The sequence below is a fragment of the Parasteatoda tepidariorum genome, chromosome 10, assembly GCF_982258835.1.
Source record: "Parasteatoda tepidariorum strain Cologne lab strain chromosome 10, Ptep-v5.0, whole genome shotgun sequence".
In the NCBI taxonomy this organism is placed as follows: Eukaryota; Metazoa; Arthropoda; class Arachnida; order Araneae; family Theridiidae; genus Parasteatoda; species Parasteatoda tepidariorum.
Window position 1 is genome coordinate 57,870,537 of NC_141764.1, and position 25,585 is coordinate 57,896,121.

Consider the following 25,585-nt stretch of genomic DNA (forward strand, 5'->3'; position numbering starts at 1 on the left):
ATCCAAAATTTTTAAAAATTATCCATTTGCAAAATCTTCCCTTTGGTAGAAGCACAATTATGCAATGCGGTGACTTGCAAAGCGGACCATATAACCATGTAAGGTTGCATAGCAATACTTGATGATTGATAAGTGTCAGCAAATAAGCCGGGAAAGTGTCAATTGGGTATTTGCACTTCATGAAGAAAATGACGGATACCCACTCATGTGACCTATGGCGTCAGTGCCAGCTGATCGTTTTTAAGCAAAATGGCTTGTTGACATTGATTTAAGTATCTCGGCGTAAGTTAGAATGTTATTTAACGTGAAGTTAGTTAAATACAGCGCAGTATCGCTCATCAAATTTGCTGAAATATAATTCTTCCTCCTCTACGTCTTTTACTTAACTTAGATTTATTATTTGTTTGTATTTTTATTGTATTGTAGCCATGGCGTATTCTTGTTTTGTGTGCCTTGCAACTTCGCTGAATAATTAGTTTATGTTCTACATAGCTTCGTGTCTGTCTTTGTGTTAATTACGAAATACACTGGTTATCATAAATTAAGGAAAAATCACAAAAATAGCGATAACTCTTTCAAAAGTAAGCCAAACCGTGCAAAATTTGCATATGTTGTCCACTAAGAGTAGCTGAGTAAAATTGCAATATGCAAATTAGTGGCGCTGCACTCGGCTTACGTCATCTGCCTGGAGCATAAAAGTCCAAGTTTGAGAGAAAGCACACAAATTTTACTGTGATTGCGACATTGAAAATCTGAGATAGCCAATTCGTAATAATGACCTCTAGGCATCATTTGCCTGAAGAACTACGATGGAGAGCCATCGGGAGACTAGAGGCAGGGCAGAGTCAATCAGAAGTGGCCAGATGGCTAAATGTGAGTCCATCTGTGGTTCATAGACTTTGGAGGCAATTTCAAACCACAGATTCGGCATCTAGGAGGTTCAGTCAAGGACGGCCAACTGTTACGACCAGTGCCGATGACCGATATTTGACATTAAGTGCACGCAGGAATAGAACCGCTACTCCGACACATCTTAGATCCTCTCTTGCTGCAGCCACCGGAAGGTTGGTGTCAACGTCAACTGTGCGCAGAAGGCTCCACGAAGGTGGTCTGTATGCGAGACGACCAGCCATTTGCGTGCCGCTCACATCACGCCATAGGAGAGACCGTTTGCAGTGGGCCCGACAACATGTCCACTGGACGTCAGATCAATGGAGGCCTGTTCTCTTTACGGATGAGTCCAGGTTTAGTCTAGAAAGTGACAGTAGACGTTATTTGATATGGAGAGAACCTGGGACCCGTTATCATCCATCAAACATCCGTGAAAGAGATGCATACGGAAGAGGCAGTGTCTGTGTTTGGGGAGGCATATCCTTAGGAGGGCGCACATACCTCCATGTCTTTCCAAGGGGAACCGTGAATGCTCAGGTTTATCGAGACAACATCCTTGATGCTTATGTGCGCCCATATGCCGGGGCAATTGGTGATTGCTTCCTGTTACAGGACGATAATGCAAGACCACACAGAGCTCGCATTGTTGATGATTATCTTCAACAGGAAACAATTACTCGCATGGAGTGGCCAGCTCGATCCCCGGACTTGAATCCTATCGAGCACGTTTGGGATGCTCTAGGGAGGCGTGTATCTGCCATCAATCCGCCCCCTCAGACCCTTGCCACGCTTGCAACTGCTTTACAAGAGCAATGGCTCTCACTTCCTATTGAACTGATAGACCGCATAATTGAAAGCATCACACATCGCTGTTTGTGCTGTATTGCTTCTAGAGGCAATCATATTCCATATTAAAGGTACTTTTTCTATTGCAAACCGATACTTCCAATTTGTTTATTTTATACATGTGCTAATTTCTATACTACTATTAATGTCTGATAATTTCTTTTTATGTTGTTTAATACCTTACTATGTGTTGTATATTGTGGGTAAGTTTCATAAAATTCCATGTGTAATTTCTTGAGTTATCGCGATTTTTGTGAATTTTCCTTAATTTATGATAACCAGTGTATATAGTAAAAGAATTGAAATCATTGTAAAAGAATCTTTGTGTAAGAATATAGAATATATCACTTAAGAGAATTGATACTTGACGGACTTGGCTTATTCGAAATAGAATGGAAGGAACAGTTGCTAACGTAAACAAATGTCACGTTTCAACAACCAATCAAAATCGAGGTACCCGCACTACATTACTTGCAGGTATCCCATTAACCATTTAAAAGCGTTGAATGGTCTGACCTATACCACCATAAAAGTAAACAAAAATGTGGCTCGTAAGAAAAAGAAAAAATTGTCAGCGGTGGATTGGTGCAGCTTCCGTACGCTCCCGAACCTAAGATTTCAAGTAATTACGCTTGCACTCTTCTAGTGCGCATGCGTCAGTTCAAGTGAAATGCGTAAGCGCCCGTGAAAAAATATAAAACTTAAGTAAGTGAAAATAAGAGATTTTGCAAAAATCTGCAAGTTAAAAACGCGAACGTAGTGGAAAATCATTTTAACTTTGACCACAAACTCAAAACAAACGCATACAATGGACGTAAACTATCTCTTTAAAATTGTTGCATACGATTCAAAATGCTTTGCACTACGTAAAACTGCCGTTATGTTAGAGAAATTTGGTAGATTATAGAGTTTGATGAATTCAGTAATAAAAAATACAGTTTTTTATTATTAATAATGTTAAGAAAAATATTATTAAACTTTTATTGATTATTTTACTTCTTTCAACCAAATTCTAGAGTTAAAATAAATATAATTTATAATTTTAAAATAGCGAAAATATATCTAATTTTTTCTGGAACTATTGCAATTATACAAACATAATGTTAAATAAAAACCAATCAAATTATTTATTTATCGAATGAACTAATTGTTTCAAGATCAAACGATTCATTTCTAAATTTCATCAATATATTTCTTAAAATTCGCATTCCATATTCATGTTTTTAGTTCGAAGGTAGGCTTAAACAGAAAGCAACATCTCTCTAATCTTTTGATCTCCTACTCTGTGCCAAAACTACAAATGTGAATGTCACATTTAGGAAGACAGAATAACATATGCTAAAACTTCATATACAGTACACAGATAAAATAATAAAACTTTAAAGATATATATCTTAAAAGTAACTTTTCAAAAATTCATGGTTTTGGCATGGTACTGAAAATATGTTCTACATCTTTTAATAGAGTACATCATGAAATAGCTGCTGCATATGAGACCGCATCTACGAGCAAATTTTTCAATGGTCGCCCTGATTGGATACGATCAACATCTGTAGACAGTGTGAACTTTTGCAAAGAGATGATGAATAAGTCCTCGTCCTTTGTTGCTAAAGCAGCTGCCTTAAAATCTGCGATTCAAGTCCATCAAGAACACACACATCAAGTAATTTATAACTTTATTCGGAGAAAAATAACATTTTATTACTAATACATTTTAAGATCTTCTATAGTGTCTAGCATAAGTTTTCACCTAGAATTTCGATCTGGTACTCTGAGGGAAACGTATGGAAACTTCCCAAATTGAAGCGCTCATATATAAAAGAAGATGTTTCTATTCTTTGCTAGTTATGGAAGTAGGCCTTTTCAAAGATTTCAATGTCATTAAAATACTTTCAATTTTTGACAATAAACTGTATGAATATAATCAGCTGTAGGAATTTAACTAAATATAACTGCCCAGAAGTTATATTTAGCAGGACAATTCAATGAAAAAAAAAATTTACTACAGTATTTCTGAAATGGAGGGACAATGATTATAGATAACCATAATAAAAACAACAAGAACAAAAATTTTATAATAAATCATGGAGAGGGACAAAAATTAATTAGTGAATTACTTAATGCCAAAAAACATGAACATTTTTTGCAAATATTCCTATAATCAAATCGAGGAGAATACAAATAGTTTTTACAAATCCTTCTTTTATGATAAAAATTTGTATTTTTATTATATATTTACGTATAAAATCTTCTATGACATGTTCGTCGAATTTATAAGGAGAAATTGGGAAATGTTTCAAAGTTCATACATTAGCGACGCTTAAAATATTGTTCAAATGTTAGTCAAATCATTAGATAAAGCATATAATGACATGTTTCTAAAAATTCTTTGGCTAACAGCTTGAAACAATTTTGCATGCAGTCATTGGCTTCATTGTTTGTTTAAAGAGATAATTTTCAAGGTAAATTTTTTAGATAATCAAAAATTCCGAAGTCACGTGATGGTGAAGTTGAAGGGAAAAAAAACGAATGTTTTCCACGCACATCAAAACAAATTTTCCACTTCATCTGTTTTAAAAAGTTTTTTTTGTCGAATAATACGTTGAGAAAGTCTTCAGATATTACGAAATTTCGCGTTAAACGTCTATTGGAAACTATACTTAATAGTAATTTAAAACATTAAAAAGCTGCATTGAAAATTCGCTTCTGAGGCAGTGTTGCCAGTCTGGCAACACTTATCAAAAAACGCTACAAACCACAAAAAATTTAAAACCAATTACTTCTAAACGTTCACCATTCTTTTTTTTGCGACCACTAGTTTTATTGCAGCATGGATCTCAAGTATATATCTTTATTTAGAATTTATAGTTCAGGATTGAAGTTACTAATATGCTGGCTGTCTAAAATTTTCAATTAACATTTGCTGCGCCATGAAGGGTGTAGGTAGATCAAAGCTCATCTTCAAAAACTCGTAATTGTGACTGCAAACCTGAGAGCGAAGACACATGTGACCAAGTCTTGAGATAACTTAAATCTCTTGCGAAACTTTTTCAATGAAACTCTTCGGTATTGATGCTACAAAGAGAGGAAAACCGCGAAAAATCTTATAACCACCAGATGATAAGGGAGATATAACCCATAATTAATCTAGCATTAAAGATATTTTCTCTTAGAATTATGATCATCGTAAGCCGAAAACAACAAAATCAAGCTGCCCTCACAGGAATTCCAACCCAGTCAGCCTAATTAGAAAGCGAGAGCTCCCCCCCCCCCTCCTAACTGTACCGTTACATTGCTGTTGTTGATTTAGTTTACTAATTGTATCTATAAATAAATGTATCGTTGTAGTTTTTTTATTGTCAAATAATGTGATTTTCTTTTATTAGGCAATAAATGGTATGGGTATTGATCGTCATTTCTTAGGTTTGAGAAAAATTGCTGAAGAAAATAACATGCCAACTCCAGAAATATTTTTAGACCCAGCATATTCAAAATGCTCTTACTTCAGAATGTGCGGCAATCAGGTAACTTTCTAGAATTTAGAGATCAATTCAAGATATGCTTTTAAAACATATTTAATGGCCAATCAAAGAAATTGAAAATGCCATTTGATTTCCACCTATAAAACTATTACAAAAATACTTTAAAATACTAAATTCATTTAGATTACAAAATTAAATTACTTTAAGAATTAGTAATAAGCATTTGCTTCTAAGACCACATACTTATCAATATTTTTAATTATATACATAATCAATTCCCCAAAACTTTTTATTGTTGTACGAGTTTAAAAAAATCTGACAAAATATTTAATACTTGCATTTGTTAAGAGATAATTAAACACAATGAAACTAAATTTTTACACTCTTCATTGATATGTTTAGTTTTTTTTCCATATAGTAAATATGGTACATGGTCAATGTTCGGAAGTAAAGACATACAAAGTGTTTCTAAATTTGATCGACATATTAAGTGATGTTATAATAGGCATCAAGAAAATAAAAATACTCTAAGTAACATGGTATGACGTTGAAAGGAATCTCTGAATCTCATCACACGGATATCCAGGGTTAAGCGGTCAAATCAATTGAGAGTTTACAACTGTCAATGTACAACTTCATAGCTATGTAATTTTGAACCCAACCCAAAAGACAAGAGAACTCCTGGATCAAGAGTTGGGACAAACTAGCCCTAGTGGAGATCTTTTTGACGGAACTCACCCGCATTTGCGTTATGTGGTACAGAAAATCTCGAAAAACTCCCATGGTTAGCCTAACGACAAGGGTACTCTAACCCAAGATCCTTCTACCACTGATGATAAAAAATATCATATATAACTGCGTATAACATCATGTATAACTGTGGTTGGTGTAATCCAGGAGCAAAATTCATATCGACCAACCATTGCTGGAATTCGAACCTGAATCACCTCATTGGGAGGCGAAAGCTCTATTTTCTGAGCCACCGGGGCTCTCATAGCACGGATTTGATTTGACTTTATAACCGTCGTTGAACAGTCGACCCAATATTTTGGGTTTACGACTACTAATGTTCAACTCCGTAGTGTAATTTTGAATAGTCGTTATTTCGGCAGATATTTAACGCACGCCGGATTGTGTTCGCGAATCGTCTTGATGTCCCTGTGATATCTTGTTAGCGAGCACCAATTCTTAAAATGATTAATCAAATAAATATTTTCGTTCGTTTGAAGTATCCTTTGTAGTTGTTTCCCAGATTGACATCGAAACGACTGCATGGGTTTTTTGCGTTTTTTACCCTTTTGACGTGGATTGAACCAAGAGTAATGAAAAAATTAGTCCAGCTCACTAAATGCGTAACTGGCATGGAAAATTTCTCAGTACGGAATGCTGTACCATAAGAATAACTTGTAGGGAGAACAGCATACTTAGATTTAGCAGAGTATCATATATTATAAAATTCAGTGCATGAATATTAGAAACAAAAAGTCACGTGAATCGGATGTTCGTTTGGAGCGATGCCTCCTACCAACCATTATTTCATTCTTCCATTCCATCTCAAAATGTGCTAGAAGATATAATCAAAATGGATGATATGAACAAATTCTCAAAGAAATTTCTTAATAGTACAGTACTGTTAATAAATAGCGTGAAAATTAAGCAACATGCCAACCATAAATAAAAAGACAAACATTCCTTCTCCATTCCCAGGCAGTGATTGGAGGGAAAGGTGGGTTCGTGCCCCTTTACAAAAAGATCTTCTGCTCCTGTGCCCCTTAATGTTAATTTTTACTTAATTCCCAGGTCCCTTACTTTCCAATCTCTCGGGGAACGCTTTGCATTCTGTCTATAGACGTTAGCTTTCCTTCCGCATGTAGGGGAGAGTCGGGAAGCCCCGCCCAGCGGGTACCCCCGTCCACAGTCAATTTCATATGTATAGACTATTTTCCAAGTCAATGGGCCATCGGACATTAATTGTCATATTAAAAAAATATTATTTTCAAAGTTTCAAGCATTTATGCAGCTGTTAACATGGTAAACAATAGTTTTGAAAATATTTTGAATACAGTAGTCATGAAATTAATAAAAATTGGTTGAATGTTTCGATTAAACTTCATTTTAATACAAAAGAAATAATTTTTTCTATACATACAGCATCAAAGTATGCAGTCTTAAGTTTAATTTGCACGAAGAAAGAAGTTTATATGTGAAAAATTTTTCGAGTAATTACAAATTTACAAAAAAATTGGATTTCGGGTAGCCCCGCTCACATGAATGTCGGGTATCACAGCCCAATTTTATTCCGTCGATAAATGTACGGTTGCAAAGATTATTTTTTTATTGCTTCAAATTTGAATGCTATATGCATTTTTAACAACAAATATTGTTGTTATTAAATGATAGAATTCACTAAAAGTATATAAACATGTAATAAATAGAATAATTTTGTGATAAAAATGATAAATGAGGTTTATCTATTGTCAATACATTGGTCACTTTCATTTACTCCTGAAGAAACAGTCAAAAAACATAATTTTTGTAACTGGGCGGAGCTATCCGACACATTTTGAAAAGAGCTGAAAAACATGTTTTTTTAAATTTCTATTTTTTTAAGTTAAACTATTCTTTTTTGGTTTATTCTTTTTGAATTATTTAATTAGATGGTAAAACAATAGAAACATACAAAAATATTGATTATTACTCAATATTATACAGAAATATAAGCAATACTCCTTAAGTGGGAGGGGCTACCCGACTCTCCCCTATATTCTTTTGGCAACACGATTAACATGAACAACCATTGGAAGTTTCTCTAGTTACCTTTTATCATTCCACTGAATTTTTCAGACAAATTTTGATACCCTGTGTAGAATCTGTAAGTCAACAGTTTTTTTTTTTTTTTTTCATAATGAAAATCAATTAATTTATTTAGTTGCGTATTGTAGTACAGCTGCATACACATTAGATAATTAATGCAAAGGTCTTTAGCGTTTCGTATCACGAAGTTAATCTGTGTCTTAAAATTATAGGTGCCAACCAAATTTGATATTTCTCCACATCAAAGTCCTTTGGAACCTGATGGATATACTTGTCTATACAACCTTCATTTATCTCCCATTAGATTCAACATTTGTGCGCAAAAAGGTTGTCATGAAACATCAACTGCTGATTTTTACGAAGCATTGAGAGAAACTTTGATAGAAATGAAAACTGTAATAGATCATTCCAAAAGTGCCAATTTATGATGTAAGAGCTTCCTATCGTAAACTGCGATAACTTTGATCCGCACAGGTTACTTTGTACAGCTTTTTTTATCCAAACGTCGAAAAAATATGTGTTTTTCTAGTAGTTTGCCAAAGTGTAAAGTATGAGTTTTTTGATATAAAAAAAAGACTTTAGTTGACAGAGATTTTATGCTTTTGGGAATTTATATGTTGTTATTCTAACTGCCATTAGCTTTCGTTTAAAATAAAGTAGTTTAATATAAAAATTGTGTAATTGTACAATGCTTGCAACTCAGCAAACTTTTTACTGTACAATCTGTAATGGAAAAGTACAAAAAAATTAAAATGTGGGAGCACCTCTGTTAGCCGCAGTCATCTTGTTATTTCTATTGGGGTTTTCAGGCGTTTTTTTCTTCTCTGTTCTCAATTTCAATGACAGGCTGTCATAATTTGTCCATAGATTTTAAATATATATACATATATATAGGTATATACACAATATATATATATATAGTTATGTCTATTGCCCATATATATTGTGTCCATTTGTCTTTCATAATAAATAAAAACACACTCTTTGCACTGCTTGACTACGTAAACTTTTTTTTTAAAGTTTGTTATCTTCCTAGACATTTTACAAATTCTGATATCATTGGTTTTGCTTTTCTGTAGCTCGCAAATATGTAACATAATTGCGAATATGTAAGCAGAGGGTATGTTACACATAGTACTGCACATTTAACAAAATCTATTATTTGCGAATTATTAAACATTTACAAAATCAACAAACAAAGCCAACGAAATTTTGAGAACAACTGTTACACGAAGAAACTATGTCAAATAGGATTTATAAGCTTAGTCATTATTAAAGAGAAGGAAATTTCTTGTTCATTAAACGCCAATTTTACGGCGAGTATATATTTTTGAAAAAGTTATTTACATAGTTTTTGCTTTGCTTTCCTTATAATTTCTGTGATCTTTAAGTTGTTATGCCTAATTTTTACACTGAATGAAATAATGTAAATTATAAAATAGCATTTATTTCTTAGCATTACGAGAGAAGACATAATTTCGATACAATTTGTAAATATCTTCATACCTACTTGACAAAAACACATTCATTAAATTTTAATATCAAAAAAGAAATTTAAACTCTATATGATGCTTCGAATTATTTAACACATAGTACCATTCATTAAAAATATGTATTAAAAGATATTATCTGTTGATATGTTATATTTGCATAGTTATGGAGCGAAACGAAGTTATAAATTTACAGAACAATATTTTAGACTTAGACAAGATTTACAGAATATATTTCGACAGAATTGTATATAGTTAGTTGGAAATTGCGTAAGAGCTACCCAATATATTACATGTATGGAAAGAAGAAATGCGACACATAATATTTATGTGTCTTCGAGTAAAAACTTGGCGGTAAGTTATTTAATAAAGAGACACGACTGCGGCACTTACTGATCGTTTATTCACAATGCAAATGAACTTTCACCTAAAAAGGTGGAAAATCCCCATTATATCTTCAGGTCTAATAAAGTTCGTCAGTATAAAAAAGAACCTTCCATATTTTTCAAGGTCTCATCTTCCGAAAACTCAACCGGAAACTCAGAACCTGTCAGGAACCTTCAGTCTTCATAGAAGTTCCGTCGACTTATCTTTTTTTTTTTATATATAAAGATAGCTCTTACGCAATAATAACTTAAGTTGTAATTATGTGAATAGAAAACAAAACAAGCAACTCTTTTTTTGCTCGGGGCCAGTTCTCAAAAAAAACATAACTATCACACGTTTAAATCTAAAATGAAGTTAATTTTTTGTCATATTTGGAAAACCCTCACTTGTTCCGTCAAGTATTATGGAGTTGATAACTTTTACGAATAAATTTATAAAAACTAGTGATAATCAAAGCGGTAAGAGAGGTCGATTAAATGAAACATTTAAACTGGATTTTGACAAATGTTTTAGTATACGGATAGTCTTATTTGGACACTACAAGGTAAGTCTTCGAAGTTTCTTATATTAATTTCTTCTTTCTAAAAAAAAATTCTTTTTTTATTTTTGCTTTTGATTTGAAGGGTCGAAGCAATATAATGATGCAACACTTTTTCTAATAATTAATGAGTGTATTTTTGATGAATAACGCAGCAATTTACATGTATGCAGTCCGATATTTCTCTGTATTGTGCTCTGTCATTGTGCTAGAAGAAATTTCGGAAACCTGTGAAGTACCTATCTGGAAACTATTCAAGGGAACAATTTGATGAGAATTATGTCGTCTTCGAACGAAAATGAAACTTTTCACTATATTGACCTAACCCTTTATTTAATAGCAAGTAAAAGTTTTGCTGAGTAAAATATAATTCGTGAAAGTGATAGATCTATCAATACTACTACATTTAGTTTTAATAGATCCACCAATACAGTCAATTTACATTTAGTTATAGTTTTGAGCAACGCAACTTTAATGGCTTCTCTCGAGATTTCTTTTCGGTTTAAGGCGGGCTTTTTTTAAGTATTTACTACGCAGTTTTTCTGTTTACTACCTTTCTCGCTGTGTTTTTCATTTGTATACTCTAATAAACACCTCTTTTTAAAATAAATGTTGTTTCAAAGTAGTATAACCTCAGAAAGTTTTTCTTTTTAATATTTGACTAGGTCGCTTTTAATCTTTTTATTGAAAAATACCAATCAAAAATATTATGTTTTATGTATAAAAAAAAATATGTAAAAAATAAAATAAAATGATGAATAACATAAAATAGGAAAAACTTTCTTATTTTTAATTTTTGCGTCATTTTCAACCAAAACAAAGTAGAAATATTTTGATCATGCTGCTTTTTTTAAAATACTCTTAAAAAATATTGTTTTAATCGAATGCGTAATCCCACTGTCATTTTAAATAAATTGAAGTAGATTAATCTATTTCAATTTTGAATGAAAATCTCGAAAATAAAAAAGGAAATTATTAAACCACTTTGGTTTCATGCCATTCAAAAGATACATACTAGCAAATCAGCAGTAGAAATATTATTATGTAAAAAAAATAAGAAAAAAAGGCAGTTTTTACATTGCCAAAGTAAATGTCACGATATCATGTCAATTTTAATTACGAATATGATCAAACAATATCATGAATCAAAAACTTCAATGTTTTGTTTTATTCATTTCTCTGTTACCATTAACAATTACTGTTTTGTTTTCCACAATCAGATCTACTTAGCAATTTACTCTTTTAACTTAACAAACTTAGAGCTTATTTTATGTTTCGGCATTGATTTCTTTTTGAATTTGACATTTTTCGACATCATTTACATTTGAAATTTAGAGAATACTGAGCTGCATTTTGTTTATCAACTAGAGAGGTATGTTACATCAGAATATTTAACAAACAAATGACGGGAATAATGGTTTTATGTATCTTAAAATCCCAGTAAATATTTAAAATAGAAGTATGAAGAAACATTTTTTTGAACAAAATGATGATAAGCCACATTTTTAAATTGCTCAGGAGAGTGTTTCTGGTGAAAAATACCACGTATCTTGTAGGTAATAAATATCTCAGTGCATTGTTCTGTTATGTAAAGTAAATTCTGAAAACTTGTAAACTATTTATCTGGACAGAATATTAAGGGACAGTTGGAAGTAAAACTATCAAATTTTGAAAATTGAGTAAACTACTATTGCATTATTGAGGGAACTGCTAATTGAGTTACTACACCTTATGATCCCAGAGTGTACCATGCATAGTATGGTACGCTTTTCATACCATACTCACCCAATATATAGTCCCACCCTTTAAATTCATCTACAGTAAATATTCTAATGTTACATAACCAAGTATGTTTACTAACAATCTCTGCATATTATGTCTTCTTAAAACGCATAATTAAAGTACAGAAGAACCTTTATTATCCGAACCTCTTTCATCCGAATACCTATGTGTACCTATTTCTCATACCTCTTTCAATTGAATGCGAAGTCGATTTTGAAGCGTTTTCCTTAATAAGCTCATGGTTTTTTTGTTATTTTCCCAATCTATACCTGAGGCCTTTACCAAGCTATGCCTGAGGCCTTTAGAATAAATAACACATTTTGTAATGCATGACTACTTAGAATATTTATTTGAGCGATAAATAAGTGTTTTGTTAATTGATTACTTCTATTTCTGAAAGGTGGTCTTGTTGTTCAATCTACATTTTCTATTTTACAAGCTCGTGAGCTAGTACCTGAAAAATTAAATTTTTAGTTAGTAGCCAGAGATTGGTAGACTCTAATAATTAGTAGCCACTTTTTCCTAAAACCAATACTTAAAGTCTTTCTGATTTAATAGCCACTTTTTGCTTCTTTTCTTTTTCGTTTTTTTTTCTCAGATAAAAAATTTTTTAACAATTCATGTATATTAGATATATTCTACGCTGTAACAGGTTAAGTCAACAATAAAAATAAAATAAATTTCAGACCGTTGCCTATAGCCCATTGTAAAGCTCTAGTGCGATGTATATAAAATATGCTTCGACTACCACAATTTTACTATTTCACTAATTTTACTACCATTTGAGCTAAAAGGTTAGCATATCAGCTACATTAGAAAATATTATATCGTAATAAAACTGGATTTGGTCAAAAAAAAAGTTTTTCAGAGATTGCAAAAGAATATAATTCAGTAAAATCAACGCGAAAACAATTAAATCGCCAAATGATTCAGAATTTGATTCTGCTTCGTGTAAATGAATTGAACATACATGATTTGATATAAGTTTTAATATAAATAATTCGATACAAATGATGTTCGTACAAATGATTTGATATAAGTGATAAGGAATCAAAGCCAATATTGCAAGTGAATTTTAAAATGAATAACTTTTTACTCATTTCTTGAAAACATCTTCATTAAATGGTCACGCTAAAGCTAAATTAAATTATAAGTAGTACAATTATTGAAAAAGTCAATTTTCAAATTCAAATTGTAGTAGTACTTTCTTAGATGGCCAAAGTAGAGCAGCACAAATGACAAATATTTTTTATATTGTTGCTGTTAATTTACGTCGCACTGAAACTGCACAGTGGGCTATTGGCGACGGTTTGGGAAACATCCCTGAGGATGATCCGAAGACATGCCATCACAATGTTGATGCTCTGCAGAGGGGATGGCACCCCCGCTTCGATAGCCCGACGACCTGCGTGCGAAGTCGAGCACTTTACGGTAGAACAGTTTAACGAGGACCAGTACCGCCCACCCTCGGTCCCTACGCAGACTGATCCAAGTGGTCACCCACCCGCACACTGACCGTAGCCAGTGATGCTTGACTTCGGTGATCTGTTGGGAACCGTGTCTTAACAATCAGTCCACTGGAGGACAAATATTTTAGATGAAAAATGATTAAAATTACTTCAGTTGTCTGAACTAGGCTCGATCCTAATTTGTTTGGTTGATCAAGATCTTACTGTACATGAAATACAAATTTGCCAAAAAACAACTGAATATATGTCAAGAGTTACTGTCAGAACTGAACCGGCTACCCTAAAGTTCGTGGTATTTTGTGGGAAGACAACAACAATGGCTGCTAAAGCTTTTGAATGTATTTAGGAAATATTTTCTCTTCTGAAGATTTTAAACTTTAAGTAATTGTAAAATTTTAATGTTTTGGTGAATCACTCATTTTTGTAAGAACAAAACTACTTACAACTTAGCAAGAATAATCACTTAAGTTTTCAATAACAATTTAAATACTCTCTGACAATCATGAGAAAAGTAACCTCACTGAGATTTCGTCTCGTGATTGCTAGACTATATTCTAACTGTTCTCATTATTAATTTAAGCACTTAACTATTTGTTGTTGTTGTTGTTGCTAATTTACGTCGCACTAGAGCTGCACAATGGGCTATTGGCGACGGTCTGGGAAACATCCCGGAGGATGATCCGAAGACATGCCATCACAATTTTGATCCTCTGCGGAGGGGAACTTAACTATTTATTATTCACTTTAAAAATAGTTAAGAGTCAAACCGATACAGTGATTCAAAAATATATGAAAGTGCTACTATTTCGACTGATAGATACGTGGTACTTTGGCACTTTACGTCATACAAGAGATGCACAATAAGCTATTTTAATCCTCGTAGAGGGATTGTTTCCCAAGCATCAATATCGCGCATCCTCATTGCCTGATATTAAATATTAAGAGATGGTCCATGATGGGCATTCAATAACTTTCCATAATTCATAATCAGCTTTCATTTGGAAAATTTTAAATTCCTTTCATTTATTTTTAAGAGTGTTTCCTTTAATTTTCACTAAAATGGCCGGGATAGCCTGGTTGGTAGGGCACTGGGCTTATGTCGAAGAATTCGTGGGTTCGATCCCCGCATGCCGAAGACTCCCCGTGAAGTAAATAGTGACTTATGCCCATTAAATCTGTCGAGTCGCAAACTCCTCCATGTTCCCATAACAAATCAATACCACTGGGGTACTGATACAGGAGTTGCCTTGTCTTCTGGATTGGTTCAAAATTACAAGGCTACGGAGTTGAACATTAGCAGTCCTAAACCCAAAAATTGGGTCGGCTGTTCAGCGACGGATATAAAGAAAAATTCCCAAAAAGAGCCAGGATATCCTGGTAGCTAGGGCACAGTGCCCACCTCCAAGAGGTCGTGGATTCTATCCCCACCCGCCGAAGACTCTCCGTGTAGTAAATAGTGTCTGGTGCATGTTAAATCTGTCAAGTCACGAAGTCCTCCATGTTCCCATAACAAATCATACGTCTGCGGGTACTGATCCAGGAGTTTCCTCGTCTTCTGGATCGGATCAACATTACAAGGCTACGGAGTTGAACATTAGTAGTCATAAACCCAAAATTGGGTCATCTGTTTAACGACATTAATAAAATAATGTAAAATTTTCCCAAAAAATTTAATCCTCTTCGGAGCTCCACGGGCTGATAAAAGTGGTTACCCACATGCTCACTGACGGCAGCGAGAGATGCTTGACTTCAGTGATCTACTAGGAACTGTGTCTTTTTTTTTCTTTTTTCCAATGCCCACTTGGAGAATGACCTAGGTCATACAGGCATCTGAAGGACAGATTTGTTGGCCACTCTTTCAGGGACACCATATTTGGTGGGCCAACGTTGCTCCCACATTAAGGACAGATAGTACAGAGAAGGAAAGAACATCCATGCCTTACCCGGGATTCGAACCCAGAACCTTTCTGATGCAAGGACAGTTCCCTAACCCTTACACAGGCCGGTCGGCACGAACTGTGTCTTACGATCACTGTTTGTTGTGGGACACCGTTTGTATCACAACTCAATGTTATTAGCATGCAAGTGATTACATATTTCAACAATTTGAGACACAAACCTAAAATAATTATGTCTTCCCGTACAAAATTGGAAGCGTGATCCAAAGTGTTCAGTGACTTCGGAAGCGTTCATTAACTTTGGAGCACGAACCTACGACATTGTCAGAGAAGGAAGGGACCTCAGTCTCTCGGCCATTTTAGCCTAATAATTTTTCTCGATACTAGAGGGATCATGATAATACGAAACTGACGAAAGCCATGATCTGTAATGTGTCAAAGGATCGTAAGACAGCCATGAGATCTGTTATGAAAAATTAAGTTCGGTATTGTTATGAAGATTCGTAAAACGAGAAAAAAGTGCCTGAAATTTTAATTGTTTAAAATAAACTTTAAGTAGTTTTTAAAGGTAAGAATTTCTTTTCTACTTTTAAAATATGCCTATGCTAATTTTAATAAACATTTTAATTTTCGGTGATAAGTTAAATCTTTTCTATGGATACTTCTTACCCTATTTTAAGAAATGAATTTGAAGTACAACTGGTAGAAACATCTTTAAAAAGTGTAATACTTAAGTTTTGTTTAATTGATGAGTTCCTTTTACCAATAAAAAGATTTATTTGAGAAATTTTAAAATTGAACAACTGAAAAAGGGAAATGTTTCATTAATCAAATATATCATATTCAAGTTCAAAATAAAATGTGTCTTGATGTTAAGAAGGGTTCTTATATACGTCCTAATTAAATATTTTTTTAAAAAAATTAGGATTTTTCTCTACTTTAAAATAGTTTTTATTTAAACTATGTAACTTTTTCCAAGGTTTTGAATAAAAATTTTGATGTAAAAAACCTAATGATAGGCTGTTAATCGTTACAGGAGCGTCTATAGACTTACACATGTTAATTTTATGGTTACACTAGATCTGGATGTGCAACTATCTATAAAATAAATTTGTATATGATTTTGTGCTATCTTTAAATACTGTATTATAAAGCATTAACTTGTCCTAATGAAGTATAATTGGAAATATTAAGCCATAATTAAAGTATTATCTTTTAAGTCCTTCTTTTGAAAAACAGAGCGAGAAACGTTGTAAACAAAATGTTGCAATCATAATTCTGAATTTGATTGCAGAGGAATTAGCAGATAAATTGAAACATCATTGTAATTTTTGTAATATGAAAGAATTCAAAAGTACATATAAAAAGTTGGAAAATAAATATATTTTTTATATTCTGGCATGCATTTATATAACTGCCAAAATTTAATAATTACTTTTTGTGATCTAATCATTTTAAGATTATTTAATTTTCTTTTTACTCCAGGAGCTGATGCAATTATTAATTCGGTTGCGTCTTCAAGTTCAATAATTTTTGCGATTTGTTCTAAATTTTAACAATCAAAGAAATAAATGTTTTAAAAAATATATATTTATTCAAATATACCAATTGAAATTTGGTTAAACCATTTTAAGAAATCTGTATATCAGGATTTAACAAGCAGAGAATGTTATTTAAAAAATGATTATTTGATTATTCATCAACTGGAAAACTATTGAAACTCTAAGTTTGCAAATCTATTTATGTAAATTTTCTTCTTAGGTAAATTTGCGTTCGGGACTTATAAATAAAAAGAATTTATTAATAGCATATTTTTAATATAATAATTATTTCAAATCAAGCATTCAAGCAATAATTCATAGGTTCAGAAATGTGATAAATTAAGTTTGTGATAAGTAATAATTGAAATAATTGTCATAATATCCATTTCATCAATATTATATTACCATTATATCATAATTCCATTATATCACAAAATCTTTTATCTTATTTTTTTTATCTAAAGCGATAAAAAAAAAAGTTTAGCAAATCGAAGTCTGAATCAAAAACAATTTTGACACAGACTCCTGAAAATATTTCTACAACTCAAAATTGGAAAGATTGGAAAGGCCTTCAAATTTCATGTGGCAATCAAACTAGTTTTGTTCCATGTTCCTCAAAGTGATTTCTCAAATCTAACAAAATACTTTTTGCTCAAATTTTAAATTGCGATCCCTAACATACTTTTCAAATACTTCTAACATATTTTAACATACTTCTAAACATAATTTTCAAATTACTTTTTTTATATAAACAGAACAATCAGACAAGCAAAAAAAATTTAATTAACTTTCGCAGTCTTAAGTTAAATATTAAAATGAAAATACATTAACTAATACTTTCCATTTGCCGTATAGAATCTCCAAATAGTTCATAGTTTCAGTTAATAGTGGTCTACAATTTCATTGAAATAATTGATTTCATTGATTACCAGTAATCGGGATAACGGATAATTATGAGCCTAAATTAGCCTTTCCCATTGCAATTATTAAAGTGAAATCGCATGTTCCGGAGTGAAATCTGATTATTTCCGTTAGAAATGTTTTCCAATTGAAAGCTTTCGAAACAAGAAAAGGATTGTCCGTAAAGTATGAAAATGTTGGAAAACATTAATCTAAGTGAAATAAAAGCACAGTCTTTTAGCTTTTTCTTTGAGTTTCTTTTGGTATTCCGCCATTTTAATATTTGTCAAACACTCAGTACTGTATCCAGGGTACCGGTGGTTTCACAACATTGTAATAGTATTAGTTAACTTTTCAACAAAGCAGAGAAAATTCACCTGGTTCAGCAACCATGTAAACGCTGCAAATTTTCACCTCAGCCATAAATAACTCTTTGTATGTGTTTGAGTTATCGAACAAATAAGGATAATCGGAAACGTTGCATGCTAACTTCCTAGAAATATGAAATAAATTTTTAACCACTATAATAATTTTTAGGGCCGAGCAAGTCTTGCTGGTAGGGCGGTGCTGCCATGTCCGAGAGGTAGTGAGTTCGAATCCTACCTGGAGAAGAATTCCCGTGTTCAAAATGGTGACTGGTGTGAGCTAAATCAATCTGGATCACAAAGTCCTCCAAGTTTCCATAACGAATACCTCTGGGGGTACTAGATCGGAAAATCATCGCTCTCAAGTTGAGATCAAAATTAAGATCTGTGGGTGGATAATTAGAGTAAACATCCCTGTTAAACAAGATCTGACATATGCATATTGTCTCAGTATGATCCCTTGGAATGTTTCCCGGACAGTCACCAACAGCCCATTCAGTACGTCCAGAGCCACGTAAATACAGTTCCAAAGTACCACGTACCTACAAATAGAAATAGTAGTACTTTCTAATACTTGTGAAGGAACAGAATAATTTTGAAGGAATTCGGACCCCTCAGAGAATCACCCATTTCAGATTATTTGATCTATAATTAATGCTTCAAATGCATCTAATAAAATTTAGTAGGCATATTTCAGGCAATTCAGGTAAATGAGCTTTTGTGGAATGGTCAGACCATTCCACGAAATCTGTCTTTAAAATTACAGGCGTAAATAAATAACATTTTCTTTAAGCTCGTTTCTTCAGGAAAATTTAAATAATCTTATCAAAATTTTTTTCTTGACGAACGAGAATTTTTTTCTTAACAGTGGTAAAAAGTTTGTCTTGTAGAAAACATATTTCTTCTGCATAAATTGGTGTAACTCATTGTTCGAAACAGTAGTAGCTTAGGAGATAGAGCGTTCACCTCCAGATGAGGTTTGAATCCCAGAGGTGGCTGGTTGATATGAATTCTACTCCCATCTCGTAACAACCACAGTGATAACGTAAAATATCCTCAGGGGAAGGCGGACCATGAGTTAGATTTCGTTACCGTCTCGCTAATCACGGGGGGTTTTCCTGGTTTTCTTCCCCGTGTAACGGAAATGTGGGTTAGTTCCATCCAAAAAGTCCTATATTGAGGATAGTTTGTACTTTATCCAGGTTATTAATACTTAATCCAGGAAAATGCAACTTATTTTATGTCATTTATTGATTTTTTTCAAAACATCGCTGAACTGTAAAAAATAATTATTTCTAAAACTCCCACGTGCAACGAAAGTACATCAATGCAATTTAAAAAGGTTGAAACAGAATGAAATTTGAACAATTTTTTTAACTTATTGAGTACAGCAAGTTTTAGATAATTCAAAAGTAGGTTGTAAGCAATATTTTACATAAGCGCTTGTTTTTTAAATTGTATTTTGTAACATGATAAAAATACAAATTAAAATATGGACAATAAGATTAAAAAAAAAAATCAAGTGTATCACAATCGTTCAAAATTCACTAAAAATCCTTTTTAACAGGCTTCTAATGTGTTGTTCCTTCATAAAAGCATAATTTCTAAATAGATTTTATTTTTCATGCCAGGTAAATCAATTTTTTAAACTTTAAAAACAAAGATTTATATATAGCATAACTTTAGCTGCCACTCAGTTTTTTCCTTATGATCATTATTAACTAGCAGCTGTGCAATCTAGAAAGATGATTTTGCACAATTGGGTTATCATACAGCAGAACAACACTTAACTAATAAAATGTTCATATTTTCAATGGTATATTCATAAGAAATGAGCCATAAATTACATAATTTGAAAAAAATGGATTTACTGTTTTGAGTAATACAATAATTCAAGTGAAATTGTACTTGGTTTACATAAATCCAGCAAAATAAAATTTCTTGATTTCTTAAACAGAACATGATTATGCCTTAAATTGTTTATTCATTTATAGTTTAATACTTATGTCTTAAAATCTTTCATTTACAGGTAGCCTCAAATTTAAACTTTTTACCAGAATTTTAAAAATATATTTTGAACATGGAATTGATTGCAAACCTTGAGAAAACAAAGTGAGTATTGTAGACGTATCTTTACTTTAAAATTCTGTTAATCTACAGTTCTAACAAGTTATTAATTTTTTTAATTAATAATGCATTTTAAGAATAATGAATTACCCTATAGATCCTCAAGGTATTGTAAGTATACATTCAAAGATCTTACTAAAATATTTTTGTTATTTAATTTATTGTGTTTTTAATTTTATAGTGTTCATTTTTTAAGTCTGTAAGCAATTATGAAATATTTATTTAATCGATTATTGACAGTAATTTATACTTTAACAGCAAACAGCTAATAACCGCATTTATAATTTATATTTAAACAACTTGAAGTAGTATATTAACCCTTAGCTCTCAGTAAGTATTTCAAGTAAACCTCCCAACAGACATAATTATAATAATTAATTATAATAATTAATTATATTGTTATCCATAGCTATGTAGTTAACTATAGTTAAATTAATTATAAATATGATAACGATGAGGGGGAAAACTAAAATTATTTTTGCCGTTATTTACGTGATATTGAACCTGGAACGTTAAAGTTGCAAACCACTTATATGCCATTCATCGGTCTGTTAGGGGTTAATACCAAATTTAAGATTTTGTATTGTTGAACTGATCATTTTGAGGACCTGAAAAACTAATAAACTATGAAAAAAAGAGATCTAAATATAAATTTTTGTGTCTAAATTAAAATTACAAATGTCTTAAAGATTTTTTATTTATTGCACATCAGGCCTTCTGAGGGACTTACGCCGGAAAACTTGAGATACTTGGAAGAAATCTTCAATAATGCCGTTGGTAACAATAAAGAAGTTGATTTTGAGAGTTTTAAAAATATAGTGCAGTCAAAAAACGTAAGTATTTTTTTATCCATTTTAGAATCCTAATTAACATAGCTTTTGTCCTGAGATGTATAGGCTTAAAAGAAAACAAAATTTTAAAAAGTATAATCATAAATAAAAGTAAAAGTTTAATGAAGGTATAATAAAAAAGTATAATATTAAGTTATAATATATATATAAAAGTATAAATACTCTCTACAAGCGTTTTCCTTCAAAAGAGTCCTCCTTAAAGGCGTCCTCATTTTTCAGTCCAATTTCGTGCATTATTGCAGCTCTTTGTTCTTGAGCCAAAACTCCTCATTTTATAACATAAATTTTATAAATTTTATAAATCTCATAAATTTTATAGTTACTAAAAAAATATGATTTGACAAATTATTTTTGTAAACAGATTATAGAAAAAAAATGTCCCAAAAATCGGGAAGAAATTTACTTATTTAATATATAAATTGAAATTGTTCAACAAAAATCAATAATGAAAACTTATTTATTGTAACATTAAACTGAATGTTAACTAATCCTTATGACTGAAAACTTTATTCCAATGGAGGCAGTTTCAAAATTTTAGTCATGGTTAATCATTTTTAATTATATTGATATTTTAGATGCAATATGATAAACTCGTAATCTATGCAATGTTAATACCCTCTAAAAACAAAATTTGCAATAATTTTCCGTTTAACGGGTGAGGAAAAACACAAAACTAGACTTAAGAAGTCTATAAAGTACGAAAAGTAGACTTACTACAAAATGGGGAAGAAAAAAAAATTTTTTTTGTTTATTAAATAAATTATATTTTAATAAAATAAATTTTATTAAAATAAATTTCAAAATACCAAGTGACACACAGAGGGAAAAAGACCCGATCTAAGGATTTCAAATTAATAGCAAATAAATTAACCAAATATCAAAAGCATTTGCCAATTCTCGAAAGTATTTGCGAATTCTCCAAATGCGAATCGTAATATTTTTGTATGATTAATTTTTTTCCCATAGAAAATTTATTTTACTGTACTTTGATTCAGACTTATATTATTTGGATCCAATTCTAATTGATTATGCGGCTGCATCTACCGAAAATTACTGTAATATAATAAAAAATACCTATTTGTTTAGAAAAAATTCTTTTTTTAACAGGTGTTTTTTGTAAAGCGCATCTTCCATATCTTTGATGCCGACAAATCTGGAACTGTATCACTCGAGGAATTCATGAGTGTTATAAAATCTTTTGCCAATCAAACGCCATCAGAAAAACTTCATTATCTGTTTCAAGTTTATGACATTAATGGTAAGTAAAATTTTTGAAAACGTTTAAATTAAAAATAACATGAAGCTTTTTTCAAAGCACTTTTTAATAAATTGTTTAAGATTTATTATTTCAAAATTTTTCCGAAGAATATTTCGAGATTTTGTTTTCTTTTTGCTTTGTTTTATTTTCAATTTTCGAAGGTATCATAAAATTTGAGAGCTTATTGCCCCAAATAATTTTGGAAAAATTTAACAATATTTAATAGATTTTATGGTTAACTTTAAATTAAGAAAAAAGCATTACTTTCTTGCTTAATTTTTAAATACACTTGTTATTTTTTACAATTTATTAGTTGCATCAAAATGAGCTTCCTGCAATCTTAGTAAAATGCATCTCATAACATTTTAAAACTTTTTGCAGGGTAAATGTAAAGGGATACCTGCAGTTTATTTTTTACAATTTATTAGTTGCATCAAAATGAGCTTCCTGCAATCTTAGTAAAATGCATCTCATAACATTTTAAAACTTTTTGCAGGGTAAATGTTAAGGGATACCTGCAAGTGACGTAGTGAGGGTATCTCGATCCTGATTGGTTGTCGAAAGGTGTCATTTGTTTTCGTTAACAACTGTTCTTCCCCTTCTATTTCGAGTGAACCAAGCCCGTCACGTATTCATTCACTAAAATGAAGCATTCTATATAATTTGGACCCATTAACGTTAATTCTATTTTTTGCTTATTTCGCATATCTAGATAAATGTCTTTGCTAATTGAAAACTTTTTGCTTACAACTTTAAAATTCGTTTATCCAAAGATGATTCCATAAAAAATATAACTTTTAGTAAATATTTATTTCTTATTTCTTTATTTAATATTAGAAGAAAGAATTTTGAATCGTATGGTATAAACATTTTTACATCATTTTAAAGGATGCGATATAAGGTTCTAGATAATAAGTTTTATTTAAGATTATTCAAAAAATAGTGTTATGTTTAACTTATCGAGAAAAATTTCAAATTACAGAAAACTAATTTTTAAATTTGCATTTTTTTTTTTAACTTTTAAGACTATCAAAGTGATTAGGGTGAATTCTAATGCATAGAATATTTTAGTCAAACTCAATTAATGAGGTGATTCTAATTAATATAAATTTATATATTTTGCTAACGTTTATTTATGATTATTTTAACGTATATTTACGATTATTCTATTGTAATTTTATTATGATGATATATTTATTATGATTATTATTTCATGATTATTAACATTTATAAGCACTTATTTATGATAAGCGCCTTTGTGTGACTGAAATATCGTTGAAATAGTTTTACTTAGCACTAGTTTATGTATATTAATTAATCTAAATATTATAAAAAACATTGTGAAACTCTTTTATTTTTTTTTAATTTTAACGTTACTATAAAATACTTGACCGTCTACCGGATGCGACCTTTTTTTTTTGTCTAAGATTCTGTGTCCAATGCATTGGACAACATTCGGTATTATTAAAAATTTCTTTAAACATTTTTTTTTGTTTGTATGGCTTTACAAAGCCATTGTCAACGCAACAATATAATTAGATATTTTTACGTTGAAGAATTAATTGTGGAAGAATTTTAAGTGGTCAGAATTTCTAATTACAATGGAAAAATTACAGAAAAGTTAGGAATTTTCAGTCAAGTAAACTTTGGGAAAGTTTTATATTGCATTATTAAATATATTATTTGAGCCAGGTTTATTTTATTTCATGACCAAAAGGTGAAGAAACATATTGTAAAAACATCCTACATTATCACAAAAAAGTTTAAAAATTGAAATTTGTCTTTTTTTATGTAATTATCGAAAATAAAGTTCATTGGTTTAATTGAATTATTAAAAATTTTATAACTTGTTTATGTGTTTACTTTCTAAGTCAGATATTTTTATCAAAAGTCATATTTTTGCCATTATTTAAAGCTCTGATCTTAGGAGATTATACCATCTAGATATGAGCGTTATTTTTAAATGAGAAATTTTAAAAATATAGATATTAAAATAATATTGTAAGAAGATTAAATTTACTATTTTATTTAAACAATGCTAACAGAATTAAAAACCGAAATTGGAATTCTTCTCTAGTCTGACTCATATGTATGAGTGCAGTGCTTGCTAGAAATATAAATATGCTTATTGTTTTTATTTGAAGGCGATGGAACAATTCAATTTAATGAGCTACGAAATGTTATAAGTGAATGCATGAAAGAGAATGGCCTGAAGTTTCAAGAATGTGAAGTTGATGAGTTAACACGTATGCTATTTGAAGATGCTGATGCTGACGGAAGTGGCAGTATAACATTCACTGAATTCAAGAATCAAGTAGAAAAGCATCCAGGTTTCATGGAGAATTTAACTCAGAGGCAAATATATCCTTCAACTTTAACATTCATTTCATGAATAAAAATTATTTTCCTCATAAAATAAGAACATTATAATAACGTTTATACTATTTAAATGTTATATTCTAAGTAATAAAGTATTGAAAACAATGCTCGTATCATTAAAATACAAAAAGAAATTAAATTAAAATTTTCGTAAAACCAATATAGTCCTAGTTGTCCGGGATTATTTTATTTTATGACCGCCGTTGAACAGCAGACCCAATTTTTGGGTTTACGACTACTAATGTTCAACGCCATAGCCTTGTAATTTTGAACCAATCCGGAGGACAAGGAAACTACTGGATCAGTACCCCCAGAGGTATTGATTTGCTACGGGAACATGGAGGACTTTGAGACTCGACAGATTTAACGTGCAGCAGTAACCATTTACTACAAGGGGAGTCTTCGACCGGCGGGGAACGAACCCACGAACTCTTAGACATGGGCCCGGCACCCCACCGACCAGGCTATCCCGGTCTAGTAGCGACAATTTATCAGAATTATTGCTGCACCGCACCTGTGGACCTGCTGCAAGGGGAGTATTAGTTGATTATATAGTCGATTATGTCA

The 25,585-nt window shown here is 31.4% G+C and overlaps 2 protein-coding genes across 7 annotated transcripts in view; both read left to right on the forward strand.

Annotated features, from left to right (window-relative positions):
• The window catches only part of LOC107452957 (carnitine O-acetyltransferase), a 33,770-nt gene extending 25,064 nt beyond the window's left edge, over positions 1-8,706 (forward strand). For all 4 annotated transcript variants that reach the window (XM_043045026.3, XM_043045025.3, XM_071183850.2 and 1 more), the window contains 3 exons: positions 3,202-3,400; positions 5,124-5,261; positions 8,246-8,706. In XM_043045026.3, the coding sequence (XP_042900960.2) occupies positions 3,202-3,400; positions 5,124-5,261; positions 8,246-8,461 (553 nt within the window). In that variant the 3' untranslated portion in view covers positions 8,462-8,706. The remainder of the gene's footprint in view (positions 1-3,201; positions 3,401-5,123; positions 5,262-8,245) is intronic.
• Positions 8,707-10,021: 1,315 nt separating this feature from the next.
• Nox (NADPH oxidase) overlaps positions 10,022-25,585 on the forward strand; it is a 36,381-nt gene continuing 20,817 nt past the window's right edge. The window contains exons 1-5 of one of the 3 annotated variants that reach the window (XM_016069601.4): positions 10,022-10,454; positions 20,433-20,515; positions 21,243-21,363; positions 22,489-22,639; positions 24,784-24,994. In XM_016069601.4, the coding sequence (XP_015925087.2) occupies positions 20,484-20,515; positions 21,243-21,363; positions 22,489-22,639; positions 24,784-24,994 (515 nt within the window). In that variant the 5' untranslated portion in view covers positions 10,022-10,454; positions 20,433-20,483. Of the gene's footprint in view, positions 10,459-15,966; positions 16,166-20,432; positions 20,516-21,242; positions 21,364-22,488; positions 22,640-24,783; positions 24,995-25,585 lie in introns of those variants that run through there. The other 2 variants (XM_087153719.1, XM_016069600.4) reach the window with 2 other exon arrangements.